We start from the raw sequence: 20,294 nt of genomic DNA, 5'->3' as shown, positions 1-20,294 counted from the left end.
GAATGAAGAATCAACAAATAATGCAAACTACGAAAAACAATGCGGAAGCTTTTCAGCTGGAGAATTGAAATTATTTATTTTTTTAATTTTTAAACAATAATTGTCAATTTTCATATGATTTTTAAAACTAAACCCCTTTAGCTAGCTTAATTATTATTGTTCAATTTGTGTTGTGAATATTTCAGAAATTTGCATAAATGATGATGATAATTGCTCGTGTTGAGGAAATGCAAATTTTTCAATAAGCAACGATTGAAAAAGCGTTGCACGTTTCAGACGACAGATTAGTTACTTGAAACTACGGAGGTTGTGTTGCGAGCACAACTGCTCTTTCTCATTTTTCGTTTACAACGAATTCACTCACTCACTTTTGCGTTGTTTACTGACGTTACGAGTGGAATTTTGAAGTTCATTCATTCGCATTCATTCACATTCATTCATTCATTCATTCATTCATTCATCCACTGATCAAGACGTGAATTTTACGCTCGCCTGTTAGTCGCTGCTTTTCGCTAAACGACGCTTATAGCTGCCGATGCTGCCGACTGAGGTCAATCAGGATAAAATGCCACCAACCAAAACATTCAGAAACACACTTTCACCACCGGATCGACTAACTGCTGGCTAATATAGCCGGCCATTAGCATCACTGATTGCCGATCATAAATGCGAAAAAGTGGCCATTAGAAGAGAGAAGACAACGTTTGTGATTTTGATTATTGAAAAATGAATTTTGCATAAAGGTTCAGTTTGGAAAATGATTACCGTTGCGTCTGAGGTAGAAGCGGAGCAGGTTGACATGCCGTCAGCTAGTGAGTGAGAATTGGAATTTCTCGCTTCAAGTAATTGCAGAGAATAGATATAAAAGTCGACTAGCCGAAGAGAAAAGCCACAGTTTTGACGTGCGTCGAAAGAAACACTGCAAAACACACACACACACACACAGCAAACCTACTTCTCAATGGAAAACAGATGGCAGCTGTTGATTTGCGTGTTGTTGAAAAGCATTTTTGCAAGCAACTTTAAATATGCAAGCGAATATGTTTCATCTGGATACTGGCTTGAAAACGAACTAACCGACCAGATCTGATCTATTGTTAGTTTGTTAGTTAGTTGGTTGGTTGATTATTATTAGCTGCTTTTTAAAATAGGTAAAAAAACAAAGAAGTTAAAGAGGAAAATTTTAAAAACCACATCAGCAGCGAAGCTGCGGTTAGTAGTGGGGATCGATCGTCGGTTGGGAGTTACTTGTTACTTGATGATCCTCCATGTCTACTACAGGCTTGTTGGGCAGTGGTGGTGGTCATCGGTGGTGCTTTGGCAAAGTGAAATCCGCCGACCACCGACTGAAGAGTCGACCAAAAGTTGTCGAAGAATATGAAAAAGAGGAAAGTGAAATTCTGGAACAAATTGAAAAGATTCGGCAGTCGAGGAAGAAAACTTCCTTGGCCACGTTCAGTGGTGCTGCATGTTGGAGGCGTCGAGCCGAGTGGAGGAGCTTCAATCAAAGTACGTCAGAATGTGGCAGTTCGTTGCTGTCAACGTCGGCAACGATGATGCAACCAATGCCAGGCGATCTGCTCACGTCCATGTGCCATTTGATGAATTTCGTTGTGCACCTTCGTCGAGAGAACCGACATTTGCGTAGGCAAATTGTCTGCTTGGATGAGATGAGAAAAGTGGAACGTTTGCAGTGTGAAATATTGCAGTCGGCCTGCGCGTGCATTGCCGTCAACCGCCGCCAGTCGAACAACGCCAGCTCTTTGGATGCAGAAAGTGGTTACGAAGCCAGCAACTGCAGTCAACTTGCAACAGAGGGACCAACGGCGGGATCTCAGCTGATTTTCAATTCCCTGAATCATCAGAGAACCGATTCCAACAACACCACTACTGACACGTCGTCTGTGCAATCTCCAACTTCTACCAGTCACTTGAATCGAGCACCTTTGTTTTTGTCCAAAACTGACGATCATTTCTTGGACTGTAATCAGCTTGTAAAAAATGACCATCCCATTCAACCATCGTTGTCCACTACAAAGCAACACAATTTACTGAAACCGATGGACCCTTCGAGACGGGATTCTGACGATCAGGTCATTTTTTCCGAAGTTCTGCTGCCTAACTACAACAGCAGCAGCAATAGCGGTGCCAAAAAATTGCCGCTTCAAAATCGACAATCCCTACCGATCAACCATTGCAGTTCCACGTCGTCGACCGCCTGCTACGCACCATTGTCATTTCCTGAAACCAATTCTGGTCGGGTGAGTCGACTGCTCGAACGATTCGGCATCAAAAGGCACTCTTGGAAAAAATCCATCCGCTCTTCCGCTAGTGTTGAAGAAGAGCGACGACGGCAAAGTGAACGTGGCGCCACTTCAGAACCACATCTGCACCACGGGTCTAGCAGTAGTCCTACGTTTTCGCAGCTTCGACCGCGGACTGAATTAATTTTCCACAACAGCAGCAACAAGCAACGACTGCTTGCAGGCCGGAAAGCGTTTTTGAAAAAGCGAAAACGAAAAATCTCCGAATCGGATTCATGGGCATCATCCGAAGCGTCCAAAGTTTACTCGGTTATTGAAATTCCAGAAAAATTAGGTAAGTACAGGATGATTTTCTTTTTTCTTTTCTTAATTAATTTTCTTCCCTTATTTATATTTCAAATACATTCTCATCTTTTTAATTGTTATGCCCATTTAATAACCGTGAATATGGTGAATCTATTTTAATAAGTGAAAACTATTTTTTCCTCTAAAATTCAAATTTAATGACTTTTTCAAAACTAATTCACAAATATGATCAGTTTTACTACAAATTCCTTTTCGATTATTATAAATACAAACGTGATTTTTACACTGAAATTTTATAACTCAACTTGTATATTTTTGCTTTACGTACGCTTTCTTCTTCTCTAATTACTACCCTTCAAATGAGAACATTCATTCATTCATTCATCTTCAAATAAATCTATAAATATCATATTTCATTCAGATAATTTTCCAGTTTCTTTCATTCCATTTTATCTTCTTCGTACACGGCATTATTTTTACTGATGTGAATGAAAATTTCATTCTTATTCTTATTCACTGCATAGTATGTTTAGTGAAATACACTTTTTTTTTCAACGATACATTTCAATTATGAAATTAATCATTGCATTTTGTAAAACTACTTGACATAATACTTTTTCTTTGTTTTTTCTCTTGAAACTAATCGACAAAATTGGAATTACTTTTACAGTGTTAAGGCGTGCAGGTACAGTCTTTCTGTAAGTAAAATTTTGTAATACAAAAATTAACATTTCGATTAATTGAGCATTTAATTGAAATTAAAATCAGTATTTTTCACACCTGTCTGCAAAGGGCAATAAGTGTTAAGTGAAAATTTTTGTTTTATATTTTCATTTTAAACATATTCCTGTTAAGCACAAAGCAATATTAATTGTCAAATATGTATGTGAAAATGCAACATGTGAAAAGTTGACAAACATTTTTTCCATTTCAAAGTCACAGTTGTTGGTTTTTTTTTCTTTGGTTTTTTTGTTTAGTTTAATTTTCCATTAGTATATTGCTAAAAGTTTGCAAAAGAACAAATGCATTATTGATGTTGTTGCTACGTGATTATGATGATGATGATGATTGTAAAATGTGCATCTTGTTTTGAGAATAGCTTTTTTCACTGATGCTCAAATTTGTCAAAATTTGAAGAAACAGCAGTTGCAGTCGATCAACGCAGTGGGCTAGCGAGCAATCACTTTTGGCATTAATATGTTTTCGAAATATTTTACTCGATAACATTGCCAAGCACGTGTAAACATAAAAAGATATCACTAAATAGACATCATTCATCACAGATAAAAACAATACAAAATATGTGTAAAATAAGAAGCAAAAAAATTTTTTTCTCTTTCTTAAAAAATGTTTTTCTAATACAGGCAAAACAGAAAACAAATCAATACAATATCAACGGGCCGACAGTATTAAAAATAATCAAGGAGTATTGTAACTGACAAAACAGTAATAAAAAAGATCAGTTTGAGATGTTTTGATTTTTATTTTGATAAAAGTTATGAATTAAATAATTTCAGATTTGAAATTTCGGGGACTTGCCACAAAGCCATTTTCTTTGGTGAAGAAGAAGGACGGCTTTGATGAAGCATCATTCTCTGCCGACGTGCCGCGCAAAGAAGCGATGGATAGTGTCATGGTGGAAAATCAGTTCTACCTGGATGACAGTTTTGAACCAGCGAAAGAATCGACAATTGTTCCTTTGAGAACGACAAGACAAGCAATGAGGATAACTTCTCCAGAAAAAGCTCTGTTGCACCATGCTTCTGTGGATAAGCAAAGAATTTCCGAAAAATGTCAATCTAATGATAATAATAATAATAGTAATAGTAATAATCGATGCAAAGCTCTTATTGCCGATATGGTTTCATCGTTTACGCATTCAGTCTCTGAAACGAATATCAATCATCTCGATCAGCTTGATAAAACTGTGCAAAATAATCCTCCTTCACAACTCAGTTTACAACCAGGTAAAAGTAAATTCTTTTGAAATCATCATACTTTATATATATTTGCACTATCAATCACAGACAGCGCCAACTATTTCCGTACAGATCCAGGATTGAGCAATCTGCTACAGACAGCGGGTGTCAATTTGTCGCTCACTCCAAGTCAAATGACGGTGAGCAATGATTCAGTTTTTACATCCCACGAGACGGATTTGAATCGCTACGTGTCCGGGATGAACGTGCTGAAGCAGTTGTTGGCTTTGCAAGAGAAAAATTCCATCCTGATTCGTCAACTTCGGGAAAAGACCTCCGAATATGAAAGCATCGTTGAACGAGTTGCCAATTTGGAAGGAAGCATGAAAACGTTGCGCAACAGGTTGAAATTCAACAACCTGTTGGAAAGCTTATTCGAACGGAATATTGAAAAGCACTGCGTGCCGTTGTCTGTGGTCAAAGATTTGGAAAATCACATTCGCACTTTGGAGCAAAATATCCAAGAAATGAAAGCTGAAACTTACCACGATCAGGCAATATTATTGTTTTTTTTATAAAATTAAATTTATAAATTATTTCTCGACCAGTAGTATTATATTATTGTTCATATATATATAAATGTTTTTTTGTTTCAGCAGTTGACAATGGAAGCCAATGCTAAACAGCAGATCATAAATCAACAATATTGGGAAAAATTGGAATCTCTGTTGATTAGCAAAGAATTTTTTGAAAATGACAACAGTATTAATCCATTTGTTTTCTTTTGAATATATTTTGTAGATGGTTGCTTTTTCTTTTTGGATAATTTATACAAATATTTATTTTTTAAGTAATTTAATTTGATTTTAATTTAGAAAAATCGAACAAAGAGGAAAGTTCATCGTTGGTCAAAGATTATCAAATTGAGCGAGATTATCAGTCTCTGTTCGTATTTACCGTAAAACTGCTACGAAAGGTATATTTAAAAATAATTTATCAGAAAATTAATATTAATGAAAACTTTGAAATATTTGTTATGTGTGTTGTTCTTTTTTTTCAATCAATTGATCAAAAATGTTTTTTTATTCTTCCATTCAGTTGCATACTGTTCGAAACAGTTTGTTGGAAAAGTTGAACGCCTATTCGAATGTCAACGTTGAACTGATGCAAACTCAATCTTCACTGTTGCTCGCTCATGCTCAGATTGAAAGGCAAAGACTCGAAATTCAACAACTTTCCAACAGAAATGCTCGAATCCGTCGAGCCGATTCTTATCATGGTCAAGATCTCGTAGAAAAATTGGTAAATTGAAAAATTGTTTGTTTGTTTGTTTGTTTGTTCGTTAAATTTGTTTACTTGTTTATTATTTACGTTTGAGGTGAATTCGAAATTTTCCTTCTATTTGCCGTTCAAATTATACGGCTCAAGAATGACGACAGTTGGTGGTGAAAAGAAGAAAAAAGATCCCAGGTCGTGTTTGCCGGATGAAATGTTAGAAGCAGAATTTGCCAGTTTTATTCAATCGATGAAAAATTGTAATTGTTTCAAAATAGCTCTTTTTGTTATTTGATGAAATATTTCGACGAAATTGCAGACTTGCCGAAAGATTCATCCAGCGATGCAGTTGCAATGCAAGCGTTCAGTCAAACCAAGCAACTGAACAGTAATAATAATTCGACCCCGCCCATTGGGCGAGGAATATCCAAATCAGAAAAAGAGCCCAGAAATTCTGGAATCGACATTCGACAAAGGACAACCATATCCGGTGGGTTTGAAGGTTCCACTTCTCGACTGCCTGCATCATTGTTGGTGAAAAAACAATCTCCATCTTTGCAAAGGCTTTCCAAAATGGGCCACGTCAGGGCGTTGGCGGCGACGTTCGACTCGCCAAACGGTTTGAAAGTGGACGAAAAATACCCTCCCGGCACGTCGATGAATCCGTTCGAATACAGCCTTCATTATGGTCAGCAGAATTTTCACTGTCATCATCAACAAGATGCGAAACGATCGCAGCATCATGATTCAGAAACTTCTAGCAGCGCAGCAGCAGCAGCTGAAAAGCCACCAGCACCAGCACCAGCAACGACAATTAGCCAAAGTTCCAAAATTCCCGCTTTTGGCAATTTTGCTACAGTCACTCGGTTGAGAAGAGCAACCGATGCTGTATCGGATGTGAAAAATGCAAATTGTCGTGAAACGTTTTCAACCCCACCACCACCACCACCACCACCACTACTCGATTTTGCAACAAAACTACTGCTTCTCCTAAAGTGCCGGTGACTGGTGCTTCAAATCAAGACAGAAAGATCAACTTCACAGCCAACAAGGCCAACACTTTTGCTGGCCGCATTACGTCGGAAAGTGAAGAAATTTCACGTAAAAAGAACAACAACGCCGCACTTTTGGCATCGACAATGTCCACTACCTCCAGTGTTTCTTGTTTGAAATCAAATATACCCACGAATGTTGTGAATATCCGAGAGGTTTCTAATCGGACTGCCACACCCAAGAGTATCAGTAGATCGGTGACAAATCAGTTCTTGCCAATCAAATCTGCGAATATATGTTACGATAAAGAGTTGAGAAAGTCGAACAAGTCGGATACTACCAATGTTGATGAAGTTCCACCAAAGACTACAACTGGTTGGTTGCAGAGGTTTAGAAAAAAAATGTAATGCAATCCATTTGAAAACCTTTTTCTTTTTTTAAACTTTAATAAACTTTTTCCATAATTTTTTTGAAGGTATGGTGATTTGGAAAAAATTTAAATAATCAACTTAGTGTACCTGAGTTCTCAAATTTATGCCTACAGAAGAAACCCCGATGATATTTGTTTTTGCATTATGTATCACGCACGTAATTGCACTCAAAGACAACAAGTAATAATTTACCGAAAGAAAATCAAGTTCCTTTTAAGAGAACTTTTTTTAATAAGCTTTTTCTTTTAAATATATTTTAAGCAGTGAAACATTTCAGCAACTCAATTTACTGTGCTTAACAAAATTCAAGTTTTATTTTCCTACGGTAGGAGAATGAAATACTTTTTCAGTTTGAAGGTTGGGTGTTTATTTGTTTGTTGGTTCTTTCTTTTTCTCTTAATTCTTTAGTTCTTCACTTGGTTATACAAGTATGTCCAAATTTGCATGGATTTAAATTTTCATACACATACACTGCTGATCTTGAACGAAACGCATCTTATTTCGTTAGAAATAATTGTTTAACCAAAATAATAAGTGAAAAAGAACTTATCATTTTGTAGTTTTATTTTAAAATGTTATTTTATTTTTCAATTCAATTATTTTAAAGTTTACTACTTGCTCATATTTGTTAACGCGATGGTGTTGACTACACATTTTGACAACGTGTTTGCTTGTGTTGTAATCAGAAAATTTGTTTGTTTTAAGCAGTATTTAAATTTCTTTAGATTTCACTTGAAGAGACACTTGGTTAGTTGTTATGGTACTTTTGCATACTCGGCTGTTGAGCAGTTTATTACTGCCGCAAAGAGCAGGTAATTGATTCTCGTTTGTCGAATGGTTATAAGTCTCAGTTTTGGAAAATTGCTCAAGTATAAATTAATATTTACAACAATTTCATGTTCACTTATTTACAATGATCATTTACATTCATGCGTGTATTATTATATTCGTTTGTCGAGCGATGTATAATGATATGTCTGCGGTTAAAAATCCCTTGCAACTTTTGCATGAGAATGTATTTGTTTCATTTCTTATTTGATAAGTATGTGAAAATTGAAGCTATTTTTGGCATTGATATTTTTGAAAATTTTGTTTTTTAATTTAATTTTATTATTAATGATAATTTCAAGAGATGAAAGAAATTGATTTGCGTTGCTTCGAGCATTTATTTATTTACATTGCAATTATTCGTTGTATAAATGACGATGATATGTCGATTTTGTATAATTATCGTACGGTGGATTTTTGAGTTGTTGTTTTGCTTTTCACAATCTCCAACTCATAAATAATATCGGGATGTTGATAAAGTGCAAAAATTTTTTTCAGCAACAAACTGCATAATACTTCAGTCGACTCTGCGACGACAGTTGTCGTTGCAAGATGCTCGCATTCAAAGAAGCTTGGTGTTTGAAGAAGAAAAAGTTAGACAAGAAAATTTGCTGGGAAAAGTGGAAAAAATTGTCGTCAAAATGCAACTGCCGAACAGTTATTTGCCGAAGAATGGTAACAGTGTTGAATTGGTGATGAACGCGAACATGTCGACGCCGCATCACTGCGCCATGCACGTTAGCCGAATGTTAGCCGATCGCAGTCCACTGGCTCTCGTTAACAATAAGCCTTGGGATATGCATCGACCGTTGCCGTCAACAGATTGCAATTTGCAATTTCTGTTTTTCACCGATTTAAATCCCCATTTAGTCAATAAGGTATTTATTTATTTATTTTGGATTTTCCTATTTTACAAATTAGCTTACAGGCATTTTGGAGAACGTGCAGCTTTGTTTTGGGTTATATATTTGAAACGTCTTTGAAAAAGTCAATCGGTGTAACGTTGCACAGTTGGCCATTCGTTAACGGTAAAAGATAATTATTATAACAACGTACGCTTTTAGTATTTATTGAACGTTTTTGCTACTTTTGTTTGTTTCAGTTTCAAGCGGCAGTTTCATATATGATATAGCTTTACAAATGAACAATAATTTAACCATAAAAAAGGTAATTTTAATTGTTTTGTTCTCAAGATGATTGTATGCAATTTGACCGGTTAATTTCAGGCGGATTTAGACGTACTTGGTCGTGTTGTTGTGGATGATTTGAGGAAGAAAAATTTCCCCTTCGAAAGATTGGAAGTTGGTGTTGATGTACTGGAGGAAATGTTCAAGAACAACAAGTAATATTTGTTGTACTTTTGTCCTGGTGCAGTGGAATTTCTGGTAGAACATTTCAAACGAATTTCAGTTTCAAATTGGAACAGATTAAAAATATGGCCAACAAAGGCGATGAGTGTGGAACATTTTCAGTTTATCGCATGGGCGATCACGTTGACATCAGCAAAGGGCCAATGATCTCTTCCACTGCCCAATTGGGACTTTATAGCGTCACTGCTGTAAGAGACTTTAGCAAATTTGAAGCAGTATTGATCGAATTTCATTCACTTAAATTTTCAGATGCATCCCATTCAAACTGAAGATAATTTATCACTTTATCGCGTTCAAGGTTGTGCATTGCCATTCAATCAGCGAGTCAATTCTTGGACTTGGGAAACGGTTTGTCGCACATCTGCTAATTTGGTACAATTTTTGCTACTGTTGTAAATGCTCTCTGTATTTTGCTAATTTATTATATTTCTTTCATTTTAAGAATCTTATTCCGGAAGAGAAGAAGTATGCAACACGAAGCTTCAATTTAAGTGAATAAATGTTTATTATTACATTTGTTTAAGCCAATAAAAAATCTTGACGAATATCACAATATGGTTAGAATGATATAATTTTATACATCTACCTTAACTCGTATACCACATCCATACACACACGCATTTATATATATATATATATACACGTATATTATAGGGAAATATGTATCTGTTGAAAATAGTAATCGGTTAACTGCTTAAAAGCGATTCAGTTGCTGTTATTTGGATTAAATGTGAAAGAAGTTGACCAATCTGGCACGCATCCGTTTTGAACGTTTAGAAGTGAAACAGAACGATATGGTAGGATGTCAAGAGAGCCGATCACACTTCCTGTAAAGTAAAAAGCAAAGAAACAACATCTATATTTACATATAATAATATAAACATAGAATCAACCTCCAAGCCAAGCCATGTAATTTTCAGCTGCTGGTGATTTGAAAAATTTAACTTTTCTTATTGCGGTTTTTTCAGCAAATCGGTCACTTCTGTTCAAGTTGTCAAGTAGTTCCTCTTTCAGTCGTGCCATGAAGCCGGGTATCATGCATCCTCCGCCAATGACCAAAATTCTCTCCGCTACAACTTTTCGGACGTCTATGGGACACTGAAATTTCAATACATGCATACACCATCATCGAATAAGCAGAACAAGAACAACAACAACACTGCCCGTACTCGTAGAATACTTTCGATGATCAGTTGAGGAATCGAATTGCCATCTTCATCGTAGAGGAATATAATTTCGGCAGCTAATTCTCTGATACATCCGTCGATGATCAGGACTTTGTCCTCGTCAAGTACGTATTCCACGTTCGGTGGTGGAGTTGGTTTCTAAAATTTCTGACCTACATCCTCTGACATCGGTGAAATTGCATCATTTATATATATATACTTCGGCATTTTGTTCATTTTCGGCCCTGTCATACATGTGCCCTCGCTCCATGTTTGTGACAAAGCAAATTTTTGCTGAAAAAAACCAAAAGGTTTAAAAGAAAACAACACAGTTAGTCTTTTTACATTTGAAAAATCAAACCTTTTATGTCTTCAAGAATATGGTCTTGGAAAATTTCGGCACATTCCAACGCTGGACACATACTGCCTTGTGAATAGGCAAAGCAGCGATTAATGATCAGATCTCTGAGTCTTCTAAAGAAATACAAGAAAGAAAAATGCACATTAACTAACTGTATGAAATAGTTTTGTGCGACAAAGGAGACGAACTTCAGAACAGCACGAGAAGCTACGGGAGCGACTTGAAAAGATTGAATCAAAGGCACACCGTCAAAAATGGCCATAACTTGGGTTTCATAATTGCCAACGTCCACCACCAGAGCAGTCTGTGTTCCGAGTGGGAAAGCAGCGCAGAGGTGAATTGGCGGAAAACATATGTTCGAAATCTTCAAATATATTTAAAAAAATTAGTTTTCAACAAAAAAGTACAGTGAATTGGTGACAAAAATAGTTACGTCGAAACGGGTGAATAGCACTTTTGCAATCAAATCCCGTCTCATTGTTGGTGTAATCACGCTTTCAACTATCACCATCCGTTCTTTTGCTGGTGTAATCAACAGTTGTCTGAAAATGTTTCGCTGGTCAAATAAAAACTTACTAGTCAAATGCCGGTAGACATTTGACCACCGAATAATATTTGGAAAAAATACGACAATTAAACCTGAAGAATATGTTATCGAAAAAATCGGTGACCATCTGTAATCGGCTTTGTTCTTCGCGGTTACTGAATGATACTACGTCCAATGTAGTCAAGGCTGGCGTAGTTGGAATAATGCCACGAGGAACCAGTTCAGAACTGAAACCATATCTGAAATGACAAATCTCTCTGCAATTTTGAAAAGTTGTTCAAAATCGAGAAAAAGTGATGAGTGTACTTCGTCAATGCAGTGCCGATATCTAAAACAATAACCTTCTTCTCAGTGTAGGATGCCAGTCCTTCAAAAATTGACATTCCGACTTCTCTGGCTAATTTGTATGGTGTGTAAAGTTTTTATTATTGTAGATAATTGAAATTTCAGAAGTGGAGAAATTTGTTCTGTTTAAACTGAAGATACAAAAGTTAACAATCTTCGCACTGATTCATTGGTCACTTTCTGATTTTGCTTGATTACATGAAATACACTGAAACAAGCAGCATCGGCTAAAGGCAATTGTTCAGGGTCGAAGAAAGTTCCGCTTCAAAGAACGGACCTATTATGGAGTATCCTTAACGACTACAGTATGCAAGTATGCAGAACTAAGATAATCACGTTTAAATAAATAATTTTTCAAATAAAGATATTTTACTTGATATAAAAAGATATTGTCATTTTGCAAATTATTAGATGTCAGCTATTAATTGTTGATTTTTGCCAAATGTCTAAGTACATACTGTAGTACACTAATATATAATTTCAGTGCAAAAAATAATATTGAAAAGCGTGCATTATTCAAGTGATTTTTAATTTAAAATTAAATAAGTAGCAATTTTCAAATTTTAGATGAAATTAATGAAATTTTTGTATTTTTTCAACATGCGTAGTAATTCTACTTGATTTTTTCATGTACAGTATGCAGACTGTATTTCTAGGATCGCATTTTTTCATGCTGTCCAAGTTTTTGCTTAAATATTGCGGCTTGGTGAATGCAAAAGAGAAGAATTCTATCATTTGCTGAGCACTTATCTGCATGTTCGTATCAAGTAAGCAATATTTTTTTCTAGAGTATAATTAAGGCTGTAGCACTTCAGCAACGTTCAAATGATTGAAATAATTTTCTTTAAAAATTTGCCCTTGTGTTAAATCATAATTGTTTATTTGATTAATGGAAACTTTATTATAACTATTGATAATAATTGAACTTTATGATAAGGTTGAGTGTTGATATCATTTTGTCCACGGATCTTATTTCAGTGTGCTGCCTATGGCAGATGTGTTTCCAAACATGCTGAGGATATCAGGAAGGGCGTTTGTGAGAAAGAATTTTTGGAGCTGATTGCTTGCATAAGAAAAGTTATTACTTTACGTAATTTGTCAAAGATTTCAAAATCAGTTGTTTTTTTCTTCTGAATTTAGAAATCAAAATTGTCAAGATCACACCGTAAAGATGAAAATTCGTCGGTATAAAAAAGCTCAGCGCGTGCTTTCATTTTTGAAGCACAACTTTTCATTTGTTGCACCATATCGAATTGTGGTAGATGGAACGTTTTGTCAGGCAGCTTTGGAAAACAAGGTGAACATTCGTGAACAGATTCAGAAATATCTTCAAGAAGATGTATTAATTTACACAACTGCGTGTGTTTTGCAAGAGCTGGAACTTTTGGGTGGACATTTTCACGGTGCGTTGCTTATTGCCAAGCAGTACAAATGTTTGAAATGCAAACACATGGTGCAAAAAGAGAAGCCTTGTTCGGCGAGCAAGTGTTTGCAGAAATTGGTTGGCAAGGAGAATAGTAAAAAGTATTTCATCGCCACTCAAGATAAAGATTTGCGAGCAGATTTGAATGAAAAAGTTGCAGCTTGTCCGTTGTTGTTCTTGCAGCAAAAAGTTATTCACTTGGATCGTTTGTCACAAGTTTGCAAAGAAAAGGCGGATCGTGAAATTGAATCCAAATTAAATTTTGAATCTTCTAAAGATACAGTAGCGATGTTGAAAAGTAAGCTCTTGCCAAAATCTTATTCAGAAAAGAAAGACGAAAATTTTATCCGTCGAAAACCCAAAGCTCCGAATCCTCTGTCTTGTCTTAAGAAGAAGAAGAAGAATAACGTGCCTAGAAGTGATGGCAAAAGAACTCGTCGTCGTCGAAGAAGAGCTAACAAAAGAGGTAACAATATGAACGCTGTTGTTCAAGATGCATCCAGTTGTTTGCAGTAAAAATTTTTTTCTTTTCGTATAAAAAATGCTGAACAGTTTGAAGTCGTTTTATTCATTATTATTTATGGATGGATTAAATTTTCATTGAGTAGCTGTTGTATTTTGGCGGTTGCAATATTTCACTTATAAATAAATTTGCATACATTGTAAAATTAATATTGTTTGGTAAAGTTTTCTAACTTTCTGACTTTCACCCAGCTTTGCACAAATAATGTAACAGAATACAATTGCGTTGCAGTTGCTTTACTTTTCAGAAATGCTTTTTGGTTGCAGTTTTTTGAAATTTTGGAAAGTTCTGCTTTTTATAGTTGTTCATTGTAAGGTTCCGAAAACGCATAAATCGGTGCATTTATGTTTGCAAACTCGGCATCTATTTGCACATTAATATTAATTATTCAAGCGCCGTACTAGGCACTCAGTGCGCTAGACAAATATATGCACATTTACAGGTCAGCGAAGTAAGTTTATGCTAATTTAATGGTGAACTATGCCGATGGCATTCTGATGAAAGTACTTTGTTCCATTCAAATCCGCAGGCGATTTCCTATATAAATATATAAAGCCCTGTTTATAATGAACAGGCGATTATTATACACATATTCGTTGATGAAGAAGTACGCTTTAACTACTACTGCACTGGGTAAGTTGCTCATTTTCGTTTCTTCATTCAACAACAAACAGCCTTGTGAATGTTATAAAACACGAACAAGTGGACATTTTTGCTCTGCGTATGCACCACACTTCATCACAACATGCTTGCTGTCAGGTATGTATTTTTGCATATTTGCTGTTTCGTCTTTAGTTTTCTTTCGTATTTTCTTCACGTACTGTACATTGAACATGGCTACTTTTTCCACTTCTCGTAGCAGGTTAATTTTTTACTTTTGTGAAATGAAACTAAAACGTTTTTCATCTGTTCAACAAACAAGCGCCATTTTGTTAGAGTCAAATCTCCACTAATAATTTATATGTTCAGTATAGTGAAAAAGTGATAATTATAGCGCACTTCTGATTGTATAATAGGTTTCTCATTTTTGAATATCGCCAAAGAGAAAATTTTAACTTTATTTATTGCTACCTGCATTACATTTGTTGTTGTACTGTAGGATCCATTCCAAATTCTTTATTTCGTGAATTTTATGCCAATTTTTGAATCATTGATAATGCGAGAACTGGAACTACGCCCAAATTGTATATAATGTTTTTACTAATACAAATAATGCTGACGCAACATTTCGCTGATCGAAATGTCGATTGCCCTACTGGATGCTGCTGCCCTATTAGCTAATGCTCGACACAGATCGCATCGTACAGCGACTGTATCTGCTTTACTGAGCTTTTCAGTCACAAACATTTTCACCCTCGATCCTTTGAAGTGGAATAGAGCTGACTGTTGTTGGCGTCATCCGTGAAAATGAGCCCATATTACGATATTACCATTAAGCGTGTTAAGGTTGCTTGGCGTCTCCCTCTTTTCTTTCCCCTTCCTTTCCTCATAAATGTTGTCCATCACTGTGCTTTGAAAGAATGTTCCAAATAGAATATAGATCGCGATAGATGTAGATCTGTTAATAGAGATCTGTTGAACATTCTTCTACCTGTTTTCAGTTGAATTGCTTCTACGATAAATTCTATGATTCTTACTACCGTTATCGGCTAGAGATACATACGTTCTTCATCGATGTCCATAATTCTCATCATGATAATTTTCAATGACGGCGGACTTTAAAACTAGAGACCCTGATAGTTTTGTGCTAACCGAATGCTTCAGGCGAATGTATGTCTGTTCTTCTGTAGATCTCCTGTCTTGGCATAACGCATGTTTGATCAGCGCTCTGAGCTAAAATTACATATTTGTCATTGTAAATGTGCGCTGCGTAAAACTACTTATCGTTACATTAGAGGGTTAACCAAGAAAATCTGACGATTGTTAAGGCTGATGTAAAAATGCCTGATTTTTGTTGTTCCGCAAGTTATGTGATCGTGCTATGCAAAAGCTACATTAAATTATTATTGTTATTATTATTAGTACTTAATAATTTAACAAATATTTGTCAAAAATTACTATTATTTGGTCACGCTTTCTTTGATTTTTCATATAAGTAAATCAAGTTATTCTACTGTAATTAAGTAGTGAAATCAATCGAAGGTGTCATTCTGCTTCCATTTAAGCAATATGCATGTAATATGTGAAAAGTTATGTAAGTTAACACTTTTAAATTCATTAATATCAAATTCACTTTCTTATTTAATTATTAGTAAGTATAATGAAATTGGCTTATGTGTGCGAGGGTTGGAGAAAATTTGCATAGTAGTGTGGTAAAGTGTAATTTGATGTTGGAAATTTTATGCAAATAAATGCAAATTTTAAGACGCGCTAAATTGTTTGCAGAGAAACAATATGTAAATTTATTAATTAGCTATTAGTAATGGATTTTAAAAGTTCATTTTCTGGAACTTTGCTTCCTTCTTACAAATAGTAGACATTTTCAAAACTGCAACGAATTATTAAATCATTTTTCTTGCTAGCAAATGTAATTTTTATTGGAAGAAGAGAAATGATGTTGTAACAACTTTTTAATTAAAGCATATCAACTTGAACCGCTTAATTTGGAACAGAAAAAAAGGAAATTGCTTAAATAAAAATTTCAATATGAAAGGTTTCTGTAATACATAAAAAAATTACGAACAATTATTTTTAGATGAGCGTTCTTGTTCTTCTGAAAAAATGAAACCTTAATGTATCTGATTTTGCATTATTATTATTATTGATCAACAGTATCTCTAGAAATGCATTATTAGAACCTGTGGGGGCAAGTTTGTTCGTTCGTCTTTTCTAAACATCTTGACAGCCAACAAATTCTGCTAACAGTTTCTTTGCGTATGTCAGTTCATTTTAAGAAAAGATAGCAACATCTCATCTTTTAAATTACTTGCAGCATGTTATGTTATGTGACCGATGACTGTTATATAGTTGTATAATTATAGTTTATATAATTGTTCAGTTTGTGAATTTATTCTTCTGTTTGTTCTGAAGGTTAAATACTTGTAATTGTATTTACTGTAATTGTTTTCAACCATTACAACAACAATTAATTGATTGGTATTGAAAATGAGTCCATCTTTTGTACATTGCAAACTGTTTGCTTCTTTTTATAATTATCATCACAATTTTCAGGGTAACGTCTATAATAAGATGTTTACAATAAGTGCAGTACAAATTAATTATATATCTGAAAATGTATTACATTTTTTAGCTTACTTTTAGTAAAAGTTAACTCCCCCTTCCTTCATGATCACATTTAGACAGTGAAGACAGTTCCGTGCCTATCAAAGCAGGCACGGATATTGTTCTAGCTGATCATGTGCTCCCAGGATTCTTGAAGAGGGAACTCTCAGAATTATTTCTTCATGTAAATCCTTCAAATCAATTGACAAAACAGGTCAAATTGCACATGACGCATACCTGATCTCTTCCCTCCTACCACCATTTTCAATGCTCTAGCCATACATCTTTTCCTTTTTAACTCTGGGGATAAAGCACATTCTGTCGAAGCAGTCGAAGTTCTTTTGCCAGTTCATCTTCGATTACAAGAAAAGCATTTGTGCAATGCATATTTTATTGCATCATCTCCTACTTTCAAGCAGCTCAATTCAATCAACACAACAATTGTATTTCTGGTTATTTTTAGTAATTTTCAATGCTTCAGATCAAATTTTCGTTACAGCTAATTTCAGTAAAATAAATTTGCATAATAATGTTCTGTTACGTAGTAATATGAAGTGTGTAAATAGAAACGTAATAATAAATTTCATTGTCTAATTTAATAACGTTGTTCATGATGTTCATTGCACTGCGCTATTGCAGATTAGGTTGTTCCACTCGAGGCGAGTGCTTTGATATTTGCATAATTTACATATTGTTATAAGCCATTTTATAGTACTTTGTTCATATTTAATTATTCAGTTCATTTTCATGGCATTTGACAGGTGCTCGACTATAATTCTGCTCATCAGTACTATTTGTTTTGCGAATAAGTGGTAAGATATGTTTGATATTGTAGCAGAGGTATTCTATGCATGTTATTAGCATGACCTTACAAATATTGTGAATGCCAACTGATGGGTATCTCCATTAATATTATTATTGTTATCTTTCAGATATTTATCAGATGCTGAATACAAGCAAGTACGCATTTTCTATTTTTTATTTTGAGATGATTGAATTAATACAATTGAATTTCAGTGTGCAACTCATTTCAAAATGTCAAAATCAAGTGAACATTTCAATAGTTATGAAATTTGACATTTAATATTGAAATTTAATTTTTCAGTTCACAGTTCTTGTGATGCTTTTCATTTACATTTCAAATCAAGCCACTCTATTCAACACTGTGTTTACCACCTGTACGAATATGATCACATATGGACAGGCATTATGAAAAGCAACAGAAGACGTATTGACACTGCATCGTAATAATTTTGAAACGCTTATTCTCAGTAATGTTTATTTTTAAGTTTTAGAAAATAGAATAGAATAGTTTTAGAAAATTTGCATACTAATGAAATTTTACACTAAGAGACGTGTAAATAAAAACGTAATACGTTTCGCCATTAGATAAAATTGTTAATTATAGTCATTTCACTAATCTATTTCTGGAAATTTAGGTTGTTCCATCAGAGGCACAGTGGCTGCTTTGTTGTTGTTGTATAAGGTATTATTGCACACCTTCTATGTTTATTAGTTACTCAGTTCATTGCAGGGCACCAGGCACGTGGTCAATTATAATTCCCTTCTTTAATACTGTTTGAGAATAAGCGGTAAGATATATTTGATATTGTTATTTTTATGCATGCTCTATGCATGACTTTAAAGATATCGTATGGACTCTATACATTACTAATGAATGGCATTAGCAATATTATTGCAAACTTTCTTACACATGCATGTTTTATTTATTTGCGTTAATGCATATTTGACGATTCTAGATATATGAAAGTGAATAACATGCGAGTACATAGATACCCTTTCTAGTATTTAGAAGATACTTGTTATTTATTAATTTATGTAATACTATAATACGTTTTAGGGAACATCAAATTTCATCTTCCTGCTGACGTTTATTTATTTATACCTAACAAGTGAGTAAGTAACGCAGTAATGTCACCTGTATTTGCAACGTTATGTATAATTTATATGAACTCAAAATAGGAAATGTGATGAAACTTATAAGAAACAGCCATATTATAAAAAGTAATTGAAGACGAATAACAGTGCATCAATTTTTGAATATTATTCATTTTTTAATCTGTTTTCTTTTATTGAGGTTTTGCACATCGCAAGAGTTATTTGATATTCATCATATTAATAGATTACGTCCAAACAATCGAAGAGGATTGGAATCGCAGTGCATTCTGCCGCCATGGTAGCTGATGTTACTGTCCAGATGATCAAAAGTGGTATGACAACCATCAGTAAGTATTGATTGAATTTGTTCTTGATTGTAATGGATTACGGCCACACAACTGAAAATTCCCAACACTCTGACTACCGTGGCAGATCAACTGCACATTTTGTATGGTTGTGCACATAACACAGGTGCGTTCCAAATGTGGCAACGCAATGAAATGCACATTTTGTTCATACTAGCATAAATGACGTCATCCTCATCAAATATCAATAAATTCAATGAAAAAATATGAAGTTCTGCTGCTCCATGTTAATTCAAGTTGGTTCAAATGTTCGAGTGGTCCCAAAGATTCTCTTTGACACAAAGAGTAAGGAACAATTTTCATTGTTTTCGATAGCAATAAATAACATGAAAACACCAGAACAGGTATGGAATCGCTATGCACATTCTATCGGAAACGCCATTGGGGTCTGCTGAATTGGCATCAGTGCGTTCCAAACGCATAACAGAAAAGCATTCGTTTCTGATAGCAATAAATTACGTCAGCAGATCAATCAGAGAGTTGCCGAATCATTGTCGTGCCTGTGAAAAACTTGCTCAGGTAATGCAGGTAAGTTTGAATTTTCAGACGGAAATGCACTGTTAAAAGTTACCGTCTGGATGGAATTTTCATTCAGACGGACACTGAAGTGGGAATGGAGGTAAGTGGAGTACAGGTAAGTATGGAATTTCAGAGGTAAGTGGAATACAGGTAAGTGTGGAATTGCAGAGGTGGATAGGGTAGAGTTCAGGTAAGTATGGAATTTCAAAGGTAAGTGGAATACAGGTAAGTGTGGAATTGCAGAGGTGGGTAGGGTAGAGTTCAGGTAAGTGTGGAATTGCAGAAGTGGGTAGGGTGCCTATAAATACGGAATTGCAAAGGGCAATTAAGAAATGACAATGAATAATAAATGCACAGGAAAAAATAATTGCCCCAAGAGGATTTATGCAAATTTTTAATCGCCTAAAGGTAATATGCAAATTTTTATTTGCCCTGAGGCATAGCCTGGGGCTAAATTTCTAAAAATTTCGAAAATTTCGAAAAATTGCCTGAGGCATAGCCCCGGGCGTAGCCTGAGGGCAAATAAAAATTTGCATAT

The 20,294-nt window shown here is 35.0% G+C and overlaps 3 protein-coding genes across 3 annotated transcripts; 2 read left to right on the top strand and 1 right to left on the bottom strand.

Annotated features, from left to right (window-relative positions):
* The first annotated feature begins 1,268 nt into the window (after positions 1-1,268).
* Tsp_03472 (putative TGS domain protein) lies at positions 1,269-9,782 on the top strand. Its single transcript, XM_003379773.1, has 13 exons — positions 1,269-2,598; positions 4,088-4,363; positions 4,598-4,965; positions 5,588-5,768; positions 6,084-6,452; positions 6,809-7,132; positions 7,466-7,545; positions 8,538-8,894; positions 8,945-9,044; positions 9,119-9,183; positions 9,243-9,358; positions 9,427-9,574; positions 9,636-9,782. The coding sequence occupies exons 1-13, from the start codon at positions 1,269-1,271 to the stop codon at positions 9,780-9,782; spliced, it is 3,861 nt and encodes a 1,286-aa protein (XP_003379821.1).
* A 309-nt stretch (positions 9,783-10,091) lies between these two features.
* Positions 10,092-11,843, bottom strand: Tsp_03471 (actin-related protein 10). The gene is made up of 8 exons (XM_003379772.1): positions 11,767-11,843; positions 11,617-11,717; positions 11,347-11,552; positions 10,914-11,277; positions 10,773-10,846; positions 10,556-10,711; positions 10,280-10,484; positions 10,092-10,213 (listed from the first exon to the last, which is right to left on the bottom strand). The coding sequence occupies exons 1-8, from the start codon at positions 11,841-11,843 to the stop codon at positions 10,092-10,094; spliced, it is 1,305 nt and encodes a 434-aa protein (XP_003379820.1).
* Positions 11,844-12,814: 971 nt separating this feature from the next.
* Positions 12,815-13,744, top strand: Tsp_03470 (putative rRNA-processing protein UTP23). The gene is made up of 3 exons (XM_003379771.1): positions 12,815-12,841; positions 13,028-13,526; positions 13,554-13,744. The coding sequence occupies exons 1-3, from the start codon at positions 12,815-12,817 to the stop codon at positions 13,742-13,744; spliced, it is 717 nt and encodes a 238-aa protein (XP_003379819.1).
* The last annotated feature ends 6,550 nt before the right edge of the window (positions 13,745-20,294 follow it).

Source organism: Trichinella spiralis (genome assembly GCF_000181795.1).
Source record: "Trichinella spiralis strain ISS 195 chromosome Unknown Scfld2, whole genome shotgun sequence".
NCBI lineage: Eukaryota > Metazoa > Nematoda > Enoplea > Trichinellida > Trichinellidae > Trichinella > Trichinella spiralis.
This window is presented reverse-complemented; position numbering and strand designations above follow the sequence as displayed.